Consider the following 16,480-nt stretch of genomic DNA (forward strand, 5'->3'; position numbering starts at 1 on the left):
CTTCTCATTCTTTTATAGAATCTGCAAACAGTGAATGACTGTCACACAACAGAAATTCAATGATGCCAAGGCTGCAATGTTTTCAAGGCACAATACTATCCCAAAACGTATTCCAAGGTTGCTCCAAGGGGATTGTTCACATCTAAGTTCATGGTCGCATCGTGGACCCTGGTTGACTTGTAGTGATTAACAAAAAAACAAAAGTCGATTTGAATGTAAGGACTGACAAGACATGAGTAAGGTACAAGTTTTTTTGTTTTTGTTTTTGTCGGGGGGTGGGGGTTGGCGTGTAGTTTGTGTAGATAGCACACGTTGTATCACACGATTAAAAGTAGGTCACCTCCCCTGCCCACCCCCCATTAAAACCAGTTAACAATGTGTCGACTTCCCCCACATCTGTTTGATGGTAGCTGTTTGCATCCTGGGGCTAATTACCACTGTCGTGTTAGTCCCTCTGCACTGATGGTACCTGGTTTTCAACAGATGGACCATGATGTGGTACTGCACCTGGAAGGGAACACAGGACCTAAGAGAGGGCTGCCATCCTCTCATCCTCCACAACGCAATCTGCATTTGTCCCTATGGGTAGAGATACATACAAGTGCAGCTTTTTCTCAAGGGAATTGTTTCTTGACCTGGTCATCTCTTCATCTTTTCTGCCAGGTTCTTGGCCTTTGTTATTATACCGAAAGCCAATTAGAGGCATCATACAGAGCTCAGCAGTAAAACAACAGGAGCCTTGCCATCTAGAGATATTGCGGTAGGCTGATGAGTGGCCGTGACCTCACAAATTCCACCTCAAAATTGGAATTAGTTGAGCTGGAATCCAATGAGCTGAAATTTAGAACTGATTACTCAATAAATGTATTTTGACATGGACTTTTTTTTTAAGATTGGAAAAAGCAGCATCTAAGAGTGTAGTTTAAAAAAGGACTTATCGATGAGTCCAATGGATCTCAAATGGTGGAATGCCATCAGGTTGTACCCAACATGACCCGGCACATTTGCATAGTATATTGTCTATTTTATTTTTGTGCAAAAATTGGAAAGAGACAAAAACTGAGACGTTCGACAAAAAGGTGAAATATTATTGTTTGACCTTAAAGTCTGTGAACTGGTGAGTGGCCTGCTTTTGACTCACTAAAAAACTCTGGATTCAGCACTGTTTTGACCAGGACATCGATAAGGAAACCAGACAGACCAGTTCAATTGCTTCTAAATAGATGGGGAAAATTTAAAGATTACATGTAATTATTCGTTGTTAGTGTGTTTGAATTATATTACAAATCTAATACAGTATAGTAAGTGTTTATTTTTCACTGCTCTTCCATTGCAATGAGCCAGTCACAGGATGAGATGATTATTTGTCAAAAATACAGGATTATTTGTCATAAAATTACAGGAAATCTCAGGATTAGCTCAGATACAGGGAATATAATTGTAATAACTAATCATAAAACATGATCGGGAATCACCTACAAATTATAAAATTACCCGTTAGGGGATAAGTTGCCAATGTTCTGTATGAACAATTGAATGCAACGAATATTGGTGAAACTATGAAGAAGCCGATGAAGGAACTATGAATTGAATTGAATTCTTTATTGTCATTGTACAAGGTAAAACGAAATTAGATGACATTAGATGAAGAAGCCGAGGAAGAAACTATGAAAGATTCTTAGTGTGTGGTGTACACAACGTGTGTGTGTGGATGGTCCCTGGCGAAGATCGCCAAGCCATAAAAGTGACTGAAAGATCCTTAAAGTCCCAGACTTGTTACCACCATTTTGGACTTAGATTGGACACAAGTTCTGATCTACATTCTCGAGTTCAGAGTCTAAAAGAATGTGCATTATTGGTGTTCAGATGAACCATGATTCTGGTTCAATCCTTAGGGTGTTGCATGATGCATGATTCACTTTGGTGCATGCCCAGATACCCTACAGGAATATTGATGTTAATTAGAATATGCCATTATGAAAGATCTCATATTGACCAATGCTGAAAAGATTTCTAGTTGACCAATTCTGAAATATTTTTAGGGTGATCATTGAAGTTGACTAAGTGGAAAAGTGTCAGGACCTCTGGATTAGTTGATTTAAAGGAAGTTGAAAAATCAGCTGTTACACACTGGCCAGAAACATTCGTATACATCTATAGTTCATTAATTATTAAGAAATAGCATAGGTTGAATGCAAAAACATATAATAACTCTCTAACAGAGTTACTGACACATATTCAACCTTTTTACAAATGGGCTAGATTTAGCCCATAATAGTCTTCTCAAAACATGAATACCTACGGATTATGCTTAATAATGCAAACATCATCGGAATTCCAACAGTACTTATAATAAAATGTAATCTTGAAGCTTGGTTTTGTTTGTTTTGTTTCAAAAGTTATGCTTTGAGGCTATTGAAATAGATGCATTTAATGACACAATGTCTTTAAGAAGCTTTTACCATACAAATTGTCAAACATCTAACTAGCATAACAAACTATTTCCAAATTCATCACTTGAACCATGACCATTAAATGCTCCTTACCAAAAAAGGAAGAAAACCCCTCAAACAATTGACTACTTGGTTGTTGGATCATGACTAGTAGACTAACTTTACCCATCCCCAGCTTAAACGATTACCCCGCATGTATTTTACGACTGCAAAAAGACAGTCTTTTCATCATCTAGAGTGAAGATACAGTACACCTCCACATGAAATGAAACCACTATGAAGCCTGCACAACCATTTGACCATTTCCTGCATAACGCACAACCCTGCATCCATCCAGTAGCCTCTTCAGGGGCATGTGGAGCACTGATTCTCTCTTGCTTTCTCTCTCCGGCTGAGCTGAAGTGAGTGTTGCATCATGATGTGCTGAATTATTGAGAGGCTGTTCGGCCGCTGGTCTGGGATCAGCTCTCCCTTGTCTCTTTGCGGGTTGCGGTTGCTCTGGACCTCTTTGAAGCGACTGAACTTTTCACCTCGTGTCTAAGCAGGTCATCCTTTCCGTCGGGCCAGAGGAGACGTAGTGCAGAATGACAACCTCATTCTCTATCCTCTTCCACCTCCATCTCACACTCTCAGTCTCTTTCTTCCTCTTTAACTCTCGTTTTTTTTTTTTATTCTGTTCTGTGTCTGCACCTCTTATGCTTCATCGACTAGCCAACTAATCTGCCTTAAAGGCCAGTGGTACTGTGAAAATGGAATAAATTTAAAGACGCAATCTTTAAAAAACTGCCTAATTGACTGTTCACTTGTCAAACATTTTAACCAATCCCAATTTTCTATTTTTATTTCATCTGCTTCATCACGATTCCACCTCCTTTCCCTATTTGTATCTTCTCTGTGTGCATCAATTCCCTTTCTCTCTCTCTCACGGTCTCAGCTCCAAATTCATATTCTCAGGCTACTGTACAGTGCATCAAAGTGCATGTGACAAGTGGGGTTTGCATGTGTTGAATGACTAATGCTTTGAGGCTGTCAGATTGTTTAGTATGCCAAACGGATGCAGTGCCAACGATGGTTGATTCATGCCTTTATTGTCTAAATGAGGGTGATGAAGTTTGCGACGCATGTCTTTGTCACCAACCTTCCTCGCTTTTTTATATGACGCCTCTGAAATGTTTGACGTAGAAATACTGGTGCGTGAAAGAAAACACATAATATAATTATAGGTAGTTGACATGAAATCCTTTTTCAAATTTACATGTCCTGTGGTATGACATGCTGCAGAAATGCTGTCTAAAGCTATTTTTAGCTGCATTTTCCTAATTGTACTTTTCCTAACTTTATTGATAACTTTTATTATACATGCAGTTTGCTTGAGCCCAAATTAACAGAGAAACCGCATGTAAAAATGAACAATGAAGTATTATTTAAAATAAAGAGTAATAGCAAAAAAGCTGGCTTAAAGGAAATTGTAACAGTCTCGTTCGGTTTTGGTTTGGTTTTGTTAACTGTGTACCGGTATTTAAGCCCATTAGTCCTCAGTCCTTTGTACGGTATTGTTTGCAGTGTTGTAGTCGAGACCAGCTCACTCGAGTCCGAGTCGAGACCGAGACCATAGAGGGTTGAGTCCACGTCGAGACCAAGACCAAAGAGAGTCGAGTCCGAGTCGAGACCAAGACCAAAGAGAGTCGAGTCCGAGTTGAGACCGAGACCAAAGACAGTCGAGTCCAAGTCGAGACTGAGACCAAAGAGAGTCGAGTCCGAGTCAAGACCGAGACCAAAGACAGTCGAGTCCAAGTCGAGACCGAGACCAAAGAGAGTCGAGTCCGAGTCGAGACCGAGACCAAAGACAGTCGAGTCCGAGTCGAGACCGAGACCAAAGAGAGTCGAGTCCTAGTCGAGACCGAGACCAAAGACAGTCGAGTCCAAGTCGAGCCCGAGACCAAAGAGAGTCGAGTCCAAGTCGAGACCGAGACCAAAGAGAGTCGAGTCCTAGTCGAGACCGAGACCAAAGACAGTCGAGTCCAAGTCGAGACCGAGACCAAAGACAGTCGAGTCCTAGTCGAGACCGAGACCAAAGACAGTCGAGTCCAAGTCGAGACCGAGACCAAAGAGAGTCGAGTCCGAGTCGAGACCGAGACCAAAGAGAGTCGAGTCCTAGTCGAGACCGAGTCCAAAGACAGTCGAGTCCAAGTCGAGACCGAGACCAAAGAGAGTCGAGTCCTAGTCGAGACCGAGACCAAAGACAGTCGAGTCCAAGTCGAGACCGAGACCAAAGAGAGTCGAGTCCTAGTCGAGACCAAGACCAAAGAGAGTCGAGTCCAAGTCGAGACCGAGACCAAAGAGAGTCGAGTCCAAGTCGAGACCGAGACCAAAGAGAGTCGAGTCCTAGTCGAGACCGAGACCAAAGACAGTCGAGTCCAAGTCTAGACTGAGACCAAAGAGGTTGGATAACCTAAGGTTGGGTCTCAAACCAGACTTAAAGATATCTTCAAGAATATGTAAAATATTTGGTGGTAACAATAAAATTGGCACCATACTCAAACAGTAAACCAAATGTACCTTCGAGTCATGGTCAGGAACTTCCCTGCTGGCGAGGTGGTACTTTTTCACAGTTCAGGAACTTTCGGGGTGGGACTTGTGTGCTGAACATGCTGTTTGGTTCTCACCGAGCTATTCTTTCTGCCCGGTGGCGCGCGTTCATCTCCACCATCTCACGGTCAATGTCCGCTGATGACAAACGTATACTTTTATATCTAGTATTACGAGCTTTCTGAATACGCTGTGGGTGCTCGTCTCTTTTCTGCCGTTTTGTTAATTAACTTGTTATTAAACCAATCGCACACAAAAGCAGCAAAGCTTGAATCTCCTCCATACAAAACCGTTGTCCGTCCCTCATGTCCGGACTGAAACGGGAAAAGGGTCGTTTATGTATGCGGCCCCTAGCACATGGAATCAACTACAAGATGTCTTACATCTTCAGGAACCAGTTTCACTGATTGCTTTTTAAAAAAGACTTTTAAATGATATAGAGGCTACACATACTGTTTGTAAATGCTATGAATAATTAGTTGGATGATTCTTGCTTCTATGTTTTATGTTTATGCTATATGTTCCATGTTGTTGTCATGTCTGCAACTTTGTTATTTTTGCTGCTGCCTGTCTTGGCCAGGACACTCTTGGAAAAGAGATTTTTTAATCTCAACGAGTTTTTTTTCTGGTTAAATAAAGGTATAATAATAAAACTCAAAACAAACGAGCAGGCTTGGAAGAGCAGTCGCACGCAGTTCAACGTCACTACATCTTCCCGCCCCGGACCGGTACTTTAGTACGCGGTGTAAACGCAGTAAGCAAGCGGTCTGGGGAAAAAAAGTTCCTGTGAGAAAAGTTCCTGGGACAAATAGTTCCTGGTAATTGCGGTGGAAACGCGGCTTTATATGCAAACTGAATTATGGATGATATGGCAGACATTTTCGATACATACATAGTCCTGCTGCATTTGCGTGCCGAGAACGTTATAGTCTCAAGTCATGCGCAGTTGCGCACAAGAAAGTCAGCAATCATTGGATGTTTCAATCAAACAACAATTTAAAGAAATATTAACATCCAATAATATGACATATTTTGAATGGGACTCCAGTGGACTCGGGAATAAGTCCCAGTATGTTCGAGTACGAGTCAATTCTGAGTCAAAATGCACACGAGTCCATGACAAGACAGAGTCCGAGTCTCGAGTGCACAACACTGATTGTTTGAGTTTGTGTGGTAATGTTAAATGTTGATTCCTATATTATCCTGGGTGTTGCCAAGTGAATACTTTGCCATTGAATTTTCTGCGTTGTGCGATCATTGCCTTGAACGTGACAGAAATGTGAAGTCATATTAATTTTAACCTAACATTTTGATGCTGATTAAAAACAAAATCCAGTGAAGGATTTACATCAACTGCAAGTTTAGAACTGCATCAGTTAAAAGCCACAGTTTAGATTTTGCAATGTATTGATAACTTTAGGGGGGGTGACCAATATGGCAAAATGACCAAATTCGTATTTGAGTAATTTTATATCAAGATAACAATATAATTATTATTATTTCTTTAAATAAAAAAATAAGCAAATTACTTTTTTATAATAGGTCTATCACTTCCATTCAAGTAAGAATCTACTACTACAGAAATGTAATAATTAAATTTAAAAATAGTCTTCGCTGCATGTTTTAATTTACAATGATTCTTGTTAAAGCTACAAATTCAGTCAAGAGAAGTAATTGACTTTCTCTTTGTGTATTGTTGTTTGATTACACAGACAGCAGTAGGTACAGTAGGCTGCTTGCATTAATTTGTCCTTCTCCCACCTTTGGTTGTCAGAGACAGGAAATCACACATTCTTTAAACCTATTACGCTTAAGCCTATGATGCACGTGGTGATGTAAATGCATTAAACCATTTTCCTTTATCGCCGTGAGGTCATAAATGGCTTAAGCATAAATAAATCGACACAGCTAGATTTTTCCCCATTAGCCTGATTTCTCCTGTCGTGTAAACACCTTAACCTGCCCTCTTTTGGCTTATTGAAGTGAACATTTCAGGTTATGTAACAGGAAAGCATCCTTTACTTCGGATTCAAGCGCATGTTGTACACTCCGACTTTTTCTTGACCCAACCAAAAGAGACGTACTGGTACAGTTTTTGAAACTACAAACATCCTTGGAGAATATACGTTTATTTAAAAGGCTTTATTTAACACTGCACCAATTTCGTTGTGATGTCGCTATCGGGGAATAAGCATATGAGCAGCCAAATTCAACAGGTCTGTAGCACATGTGCTAACCACTTGACCACAGAATCGATGTAACTGTATTTTCTATTTGTTTTCCATGGGTGTAAGACTCTCTGAGCTCACAGGAGAGAATTAACAGGCAGGAATCTTTGATAGACCAGATGGCTAAACAGATAGTTGACAGTGGTCAGCCTTGGTTTAACCTCCCTGCTCTAGTGCGCTTTCAGTGTGTTTGTTTGTATTTTCCTTTCTGTATTCGCACATTTATTTACTCATGATAATTTTGCATATTTAACACACTGGCTATATTAAATGCTTTCAAAACACATGCCGATTAGGGTTGTGCTCTCTTCCTCTTAGTGACCCGCTCTCTACATCACTCTTTCTACTTACAGTACATGCGTGCAAATGCATTTGAAAGCAGTTACTGACGTCACTGAACCCAGTTCGAGAGTGCATTGCTGTGTGTGTGTGTGTGTTGCGAGACTGAGTGTCCCCTAAATGACCCCGTCCCTCAATCTGTATCCAGGCACTTTATTAAGGGATTAACGGGCTAGTGGTTGTCAGTGTCCCCATGTGCCATTGCCTCCTCCAGCTCCTGACACCTGGGCACAATACTGACCCCCCTCCCACACACAAACCCATACAGACCCTTGCACACCCTCAGACACAGTAAACATACACTATACTCACTATCTAGGTCAAAGCCAGACGACAACACTCTGACAGACCCTGCCCAATAACGCTCGCTGTTAACGGGAGGGGTGGAGGTCACCCGGCCTACCCACAATCTCTTGCTTCCTCGTCTCCGGCCAGACAAATTTCATATGATTATACCCCCCTCAGCCTCCCTCCCCAGCTGTCTGATCTAGCGTGGTCAACCCTGAGAAGCATATGCCATCTACCGCTCAGCTGTACATACTGTCAGACGTCTGATGTGATAAGAAGGACAGGCTAAACGTTTTCCTACCCTCCTTTTTTTCAGATTCGAACGCAGGGAGCAAACCTCTTTGTTTTTCTATATCAGAAAGGCTGAGTGAGTTTAGAAGAGCTGGTTTTGATTAAAAGAACTGTGGAGTTCCTATGAGCTCACTAACTGTCTGTCTTGTTTGCCCTGTCGTGGCTCTTCCATGTTTTTTTTTTTTTTTTGGCTAACCATAGAACATTCTTGAAACCGTTAGAAGTTTGTAAATATGCTGTCAAGTCCAACCCTCATTGCCGTGTTCTGCTTGAAACCACTGCATTTTATGACTTCAAATGTACAAAAACAAAACACAAAGCACCAGGTATCCAGCCAACGTTTGGCATTTTTTGGATTGGCGCAATGCATTTCTTTTTTTTTTCTTTTTTTCTTTTTTTGAAATTGACAAGGAATTGATTGTATTTGAAGGAGGTACTTTGTTTTGTTGTTCTCTTTCTTTTTGGCTTTGGATTAGCCTTGAGCAGTGAGTAAGAAAAAAAAAAAACATTCTGAGTCATTTTGACCAGATTTTAAACCCCCTTTTTTAAGCCAAATTATAGACATCTGCTTCAGCTTGACCCGCCTTTGGTAAAAGCCTTATCTCAATGATGCCCTTGTCTCTGTAGCAGTTTAAAAATCAAATGAGTCACAAAGCAGACAACCAGGCTCAAATTTAAATATGTTGCACATGACAGTGGTTTGATGTATATGATTCCTTTGGCCAGGGGGGCTTAAATGTTACAAAATCTTGCTTCTTGGTTTAGCACAAACAATGCAGAAAATGTGGGTGATTACCAGGACATTTCTATGCTATTGCCATGGCACAGGTCCTTCCTTAACTGTATGTCTATAGGACTTTCTATGGGATATTTCATCACGCAATGACATAGAAATTATGAACACATGCAAAAACAAGAGATAACCAATTAAATAGTAAAAACTGATTATGTTGTAGTCAATATATGCTTTTTCATACAAGCTTAGCAAAATAATACCTGTGGTCACACTTTAGATTAGCGTTGTAAACTAACTATCTATGACATTTGCCTCAATAAACTCCTAATTACTGCTATTAATAGTTAGTAAGGTAGTTGTTAAGTTTAGGTATTGGGCAGGATTAAGAGATGTAGAATATGGTCGTGCAGAATAAGGTATTAAATGTGCTTTATAAGTACTAATAATTAGCCCAAATCCTATTAACATGCATGCTATAGCAACTAGCTAATAGTGGCAATTTGACCCTAAACTAAAGTATTACCAAACCTGTTGTTTTCATTTTTTTTGTAAATAACCAAGTTTAGTGTTTTGTTCTTGTTTGTTTTGTAGAAGTAATTCATAAAAGTTTCAAGAAAATAAATATTATTTATAAAAATGTTTATCAAAAAGTCAAAATTATTTATTCATTATTTACGTAATGATACAAAAAAATAAAATATATCCCATCCTATAAGCAAGAAAAATAAAAATTACATTGATGAGGGTTGATTATTGATTAATAGACCTATTTCACAACTTCCGTATTTGTGACCGGATTGTCGTGGTGATCTTCTTCCGCTCCGGTTAGAACAGATAGCGCAGGCAACTAGTAAGAGTTGTTGCGTACCGGTCTTTTTTGTTATTCCCAAAAGCAGCCATATCTGCCTTTTTCATTCCTTCCCTCGTCAGTTCCCTGTTGATGAAGTTCGACAGAAATGATTCAGGCTATCTGGCGGGATGTTTTTGATCATGTGATCTTCTGTACTTGTCACCATTCACTAACCCTCATTGTTCATGTTTATTATTTATTACCCCGTATTTCCGGGTTTTGGGAAAAATGTCTATATTTCAAAAACCACAGCATGTTGGGTAAATTTGACCCACTTTTCTTGAGTTCTGAGTCATCATATTAGAATGATTTTTGAAGGATCGGGTGGCACTGAAGACTAAGACGTTAAGAGTAATGATGCTGAAAACTCAGGTTTGCCATCACTGGAATAAATTACATATTAAAATATATTAAAATAAAACATGGAAACTAAAATGAATAAATTGTATCACCTGTTGTGGATCGGCTGCAATTTTATGGGATTGTGTTTCTCTTTGTTTTTCTCAGTCTCTTTCAAAATGACTTGAGACCTTAGTGGTAACTTTTTCCAAGGAGCATCCAGAGTCATCCGAGCACCTTTCTGTCCGATCTCGCCTCAGGACTGCAACTGACTATCACATGCGCAAATGACACCAGACTGCTCCAGTGATGCAGTTGCCAAATATAGGCTACTCATTGTTCTGCCACTTCTGCAAAAAGCTTTCATTACTTGAAATCTATGTCTAAAGCTAAAGTTTAACAATTTTGTTTGTTGAAATCACTTAGCATACAATGCTAATTAGATCAGTGTAATGATGGTCATTTGCAAATGGAATAACATTCTTTTTAATTTGCCTTTTCAGAGAATAACAAAGACGCTTGCATACAGAACGTCATAGTGAAGGCGGAGCCTATGGAAGTGGACCCGCCCCTAGAATTGGCCCCACCCTCCTCTCATCTGCTGGGCTTTGGCACTTCAGGAGCATGTGAGAAGAAAGAGCCAATGGTCAACATCCCAGATCCCTTGCCCCGCCCCCAAAATGACCTTTTCTCCCAAGACATATCAGTCAAAATGGCCTCTGAGCTGCTTTTCAAATTGTCTGGTAAGTCGAAAGAAGAAACAGGGTGGACTGTACGTTTTAAAAAGAGCTCTCTGCAGCAACAGTCTTCATGTTTTCTTTTTCATCGTCTTCTCTGATTGCTGCACTGACACACTAGAGAGTAGAGGGATATTTGTGGTGTTAAATGATGGCAGGATTGAGCTTTTCTTCCAAGAGCGTTCTGAGGATTAGCAGAGACAAACCTGCCCCCAGCGCTCCTCCCTGCCAGCTACGGCTCTCTTTAAATGCCATCTAGCACCTCGGAAGCCGATCACAAAAAACTCACCCCCTACACACACACACACACACATATATATATATATATATATGCACAAGCCTCACACGCACACCATTCGCACCCTACCACCTCCCCCCTACCCCATGGGAGAGGTGTGTAGCTGCACAGTGTGTATGTATAACCCCTCAACCCTCGACTCCCTCAGATTGTTCTCAAACATTCTGGCTCAAGCACACTCGGTTGCACACACTTCCCTTGTCTCTTTCTCTCTCTCGCTCTCTCTCTCTCTCTCTCTCTCACTCTTTCTCTCTCTCCCTCTTGCTCCTGTGCAGCATCGTCATGGCAACGCAGAGAGCCCTTCCATCCTCTGTGAGCCGTGTGACCGAGAGGGTGTCAGGGAGAGGGGGCTTAGGAAGTGCCACCCAGGGAGCAAGGTCATTACCAGACCACCAGAAGAGAGAAAGACAGGCAGATAGACAGAAAGACATGAGATACTGTTCTCTTTTGCCCTCTGTCTTGTGGTGTTTTAATTGAAGTTTGTCTTTTTAAACCCGAACCACTGCAATCCCTGCTGAAAAGACTGTCACAAAATCAATATGCATTTTCAAAATATAATCTTCAATGGATTGAGTACTTACAAATAAAAAAATGACACCCCACTAAGTTTTGATAGATAAAAAAAAAAAAAAAAAAAACTGTTGGAAATGAACATCAATATAGGTTCTGATTATAATGTAAATGTATCTTGTTTTGAAGATGTTTCTATTTTTACTAAAAAACTGGAATTTTATACTTTTCTAGCTGGTTGACAATTTAAAATAAACTGAAATTGAGACTATAAATTATAAAATTATTGAATTTATTAGCAGCTATTGACTTTTATAAGATTAAAATTAACAAATAAATTGTATAGGTAAAAAAATGTTTTTAAAGCAATATTGGTGAAACTGGATGTTGTTTGATTGTTGATTGTTTTTATTTTTTCATCAGGGATGGATAATTGGTCAGCTTTACTAATGAATATTTATATATAAAAAAAAACATATTTATTTAAAAAAATGACCATATTTACACCTACTAGTGGTATTTATTTTTTTTTAACTACAACTTTATAAAACCGGTTCTGAGTTTAATTCCATTGTGTTTTTTCTCTTTTCAGAAAAAGTAAGTAGAGCAAACGAAAACAAAGACAATGCATCATTCGGCATACACAGGTAGGTTTACTGTTGTGCGCCTGTTATGCTTCCGGAATTTAGCTTCACACATTTAGTGAATCTAATGGTAGCTTGTGATTTTACAGCCCTTTCCTAGACGACCGCTTTAGACAATCACCTTTCAACACGCGCTCCAAGAGCTCTTCCCCAGCTGAAGCCGGATCATCAAGCAGGGTTGCCCAGCAAGGTAAGAACCTCTCCTCTGCACCAGCCAAGAACCTTACCTCACTCATCCAGCATGCATAATTGACACCTAGTAACCGGTCATAAATATTTCTTACTGCCCATAGGAGCTTTCGCACTTGGTAGTTCTAGGAACTTAGTTCTTGGAACTAACCACCAGAACTAAAGGTTCCCATAGGAACATTTTCCTGGTTGCATTCGCACCACCAGTAGGAACTCTGAAGTGAAGTAAGCTGTGCTTGTTATTGTGACTTTTATTTTGACGGCGTGGCGGACCTTTATCTTAACGCCAGAGCCTGAGCACACAGCGCTCCCATTCTCCATTAGCTTATGATCTGTTTAATATGTTATTAAATAGATCTGTTAAACAAAGAAAGTAGACATAATATGAAAAAGTATTAGCATTTGCCATGTGGCTGATGTCCAGTGTCCAGAGCTGAGCAGAAATACATAATCAGGTTTGGCTTGGTCCCCTCAAAGTTGCTTTGGATTTTCTCCTCAGCGTAAAGGTTAAAAGGCCCATCTATCACTGTTTTCCATTTTCATAGAGTTAGTTTCTGGAGTAAGTAAATAGGCTAAAAAAATCACACCGCTTTTTTTTTTCTTCTTTTTTTTTTTTAAATGACGGGCGCTGGTGTTTTGCATATCTTCGGCCAATCAGCGTACACTAGCTTCAGTTGTAGTTACTACAGTGTGGTTTTAGATCCTAATCTGAAGTAGGAGGCAAGGAGCTAATTTAGTTCCTTCAAAAAGGAGTTCCTAAGACTAAAATCATTCCAAGTCCATGTGGTACGAACACGGCAAAATCTGGGTACGTTTGCTAATAGTTCTGGGAACTGTTCTGCGAAAGTATACTGACACTATTATTTTATTATTTTTTTATCATGTTTTGATTTTTGTTAGGGTTGTTAGGATTTGTTGGGATTATTTCAGTGTTTCCTATGCATATTTATGACTGTAAAAATGTTTAAGTTCAGGGAAGATGAAGGCGAGAACCAGCATTCGTTCAATGTGAAACTTTAATCACAAAATAAACTATGCAGGAATTCCGTTTTTGTCAAACATCGACCCCTAGAGTCGCTGTGGAGTACTTGTATTTAACGTTACTGTGGTAAATACCACTCACGCAGAGCGTGACGTGACATGTTACATAGTATACAATAGTACATTGTGTTTAATGAGATCTAATTATCTAGTTAGTGGTGAGAATTTTCACGTGATTAAATACATAGATCCGACTATTATCCCCATTTACTTTAATGGTCCAGTGGCAGAACTTTTGCCAAGCGTGTCAGAGCCCGAGGTTCTGGGTTCTAATCTGCACTAGTAGTATAGTTTATTTTCCTCATCAAAACCTATTGTTTATTAGTGGTTGTATATCAAGTAGGTACACGTTTTTTGTGCATTAGGTTTTGTGATTTCACCGTAACAAATATAGTGAGTCTCTCCGCAACGGACTGAATCACGCGTCCATGTAAAGACTGTGCGCGTCACAACAGACGGCCACTATTTAAACTGAAAGAAGTCATATAACCATTTCAATAACCCAGAAGCTGTTCAGTTAAGCTAAAAAAACTGCATAGTGTCACTTTAAATAAAAAATGAAAGTAAAGCGACAGACCCTCACGGACATAAACTAAAACGATGCAACAACATAAAGTCCAGGCCTGGTCTTCCATTGTCATCACTCTTTTTATACTTCCGGAGATCCTCCGTGGGACTCGAGACCGGTGTGCCGCTTAGGTGGCTACCATTAGCACTCGCACCACCGGCCTCACTCAATCCCCACGGCTCTTAGCCCTTCACTGCTTGCCACAATAACAGACATTGCATGTCATATTATATTTATTACAAATATGTTTTGGAGCCTTAGTTTGAAGAATAGTCAACAACATCCGGAGAAAAAAAAATCCCAATAATTCTGATTCAATAATTCCACTCAGGTAAAAGCAAAATAAACAAAACATCTATATCGCAACATGTTTTAGTAAATATTTGTATGTCTGGCATCACTGATTTGTACAGTTTGAGGTAGGCCCTATGTAATTTTAAAGCAACTGACCATTAACAAGTCATTTTTATGTGGATTTGATGTTCATTTTGGACCCTGCTCATATCTACATAGATCTATGCACACAAGCCGCCTCTCTCATCTAATGCGAGGCTACAGAGGCCCCTCGTCCTCCCACCCAGCTTTGAGACCGCTGCACTGGGCAGCTGGCACTCCCTGCTTCCCTCTACTGGCCCCTCTGGCAAAGGGTAATTAGTTTGCGCTCGCCTGGCCCGATTCCCTACACCAGTTAATGAAAAAATGATTGGGTTTTTCGTGTCCAGGGTGCGTGAAAGTTAATTCACTACACACTCAGACATGCGTTCATTCTTGCGCGCAGACATAAAGCAGACGTACACAAATCACATAAGAGCGGCTCTGACCCATGCCCATCTTTTTTCATCTCTCTTTATTCTTTGTAATTCTTTCAGTTACTCCATCTTTCTTTGGCGTTTTCATTGCTAACAGAGTCTCAACACCTTATGACCCGGTGTGGGTAGGAACTCCCACTCCTTAGTTAAGACAAAGAGCTCTAAATTTTTTTATTTTATTTTTTTTTTTTTTAACAGCACAGTCCATGGTTGAAAAATAATGAATTGCTCGAAAATAGTTTTGTATTTATGCCAAAGATAAACTTAATCGATGTTTGTTTGTGTGTATGGCTGTATGGCTAATTTAATCATTTATGTATAGAATGTTCTATGTTTATTTATACTGTATGCATCAGATGAACATAATTGTCTGCTTTTACATCTTAATTGTATATGTTTCACGTAATTGCATGAGTATAGTTAAGTTCATTTGGTCTGTGTCATTTTGTGTTTGGGTGTGTGTGTGTAAGACTGCTCTTCTCTCCTTGCCTCTTGCCCCAAGTCATCTTCACCATCACTGAGGAGGCTGTCTCATCTCTCTTTAATAACATGAATTAAATCATTAACCACTTCAAGGCATTGATGTAGATGCTGTAGTGTCTCAATTAAGCACCAATGCCTTAATTTCATTGTTGCAGGATTGTGAATTTTGTACATTTGACCCCAAACGTGTTGCTAACCTGCATCCAGCTGGCTGAATGAGGAGCTAGCTGGATAGTTAATTATATTATCATTTACTCACCCAGAACAGATATTTTAAAGAATGTCTCAAAGGTTTTTGTGAATAGTATGGAAGTCAGTGAGGTCCAAAACAACAATTTGGACCCCATTAACTTTTATTATATGAAGAAAAAAGTTTGAAACATTCTTCAAAGTATCTTGTTTCAAAATGCACAAAAAAAACTGTATCTGTATGATTTTTGAAATGTTTTTGAAACGAGTCTCAGATGTTCACTAAGGCTGCAATCATTTGTTAAAAAAAAACAGTAAAATATTTTTTTTCAGGATTTACTGATAAACAGAAAGAACAGCATTTATTTGAAATATAAATTTTTGTAACGTTAAAACAATTCACTTTTGTTCAATTTAAAGGGATACTCCACTTTTTTGGGGAAATAGGCTCATTTTACAACTCCTCCAGAGTTAAACAGTTGAGTTTTACCGTTTTTGAATCCATTCAGCTGATTTTCTGGTATTTAGAATAGAAAAATATTAGTAACCAGACAGTTTCTGGTCTCATTGACTTCCATAGTAGGAAAAATATATATACTATGGTAGTCAATGAGACCAGAAACTGTCTGGTTACTGATATTCTTCTAAATATAAGAAAATCGGCTGAATGGATTCGAAAACTGAAAAACTCAACAGTTTAACTCTGGAGGAGTTGTAAAATGAGCCTATTTCCAAAAAAAAAAAAAGTGGAGTATCCCGTTAATGCATCTTTGGAAAACAAAAATATTATTTTCTTTAAAGAAAAGGGTAACACTTTATTTATTTTAAGGTGACGTAGTTAAACGTTACTACATAGGGTATAAGGGTGAATAAATTACGTTTTTAAGTTTTGGGGGAAC

At 39.4% G+C, this 16,480-nt stretch overlaps 1 protein-coding gene across 7 annotated transcripts in view; it reads left to right on the forward strand.

The window, feature by feature from the left end:
* The window catches only part of znf827 (zinc finger protein 827), a 75,694-nt gene that overhangs the window by 40,912 nt on the left and 18,302 nt on the right, over window positions 1-16,480 (forward strand). For all 7 annotated transcript variants that reach the window (XM_089132152.1, XM_089132151.1, XM_089132147.1 and 4 more), the window contains 3 exons: window positions 10,617-10,856; window positions 12,251-12,305; window positions 12,392-12,492. In XM_089132152.1, the coding sequence (XP_088988278.1) occupies window positions 10,617-10,856; window positions 12,251-12,305; window positions 12,392-12,492 (396 nt within the window). The remainder of the gene's footprint in view (window positions 1-10,616; window positions 10,857-12,250; window positions 12,306-12,391; window positions 12,493-16,480) is intronic.

Source organism: Pimephales promelas, chromosome 6, assembly GCF_988280905.1.
Source record: "Pimephales promelas chromosome 6, fPimPro1.hap1.1, whole genome shotgun sequence".
In the NCBI taxonomy this organism is placed as follows: Eukaryota; Metazoa; Chordata; class Actinopteri; order Cypriniformes; family Leuciscidae; genus Pimephales; species Pimephales promelas.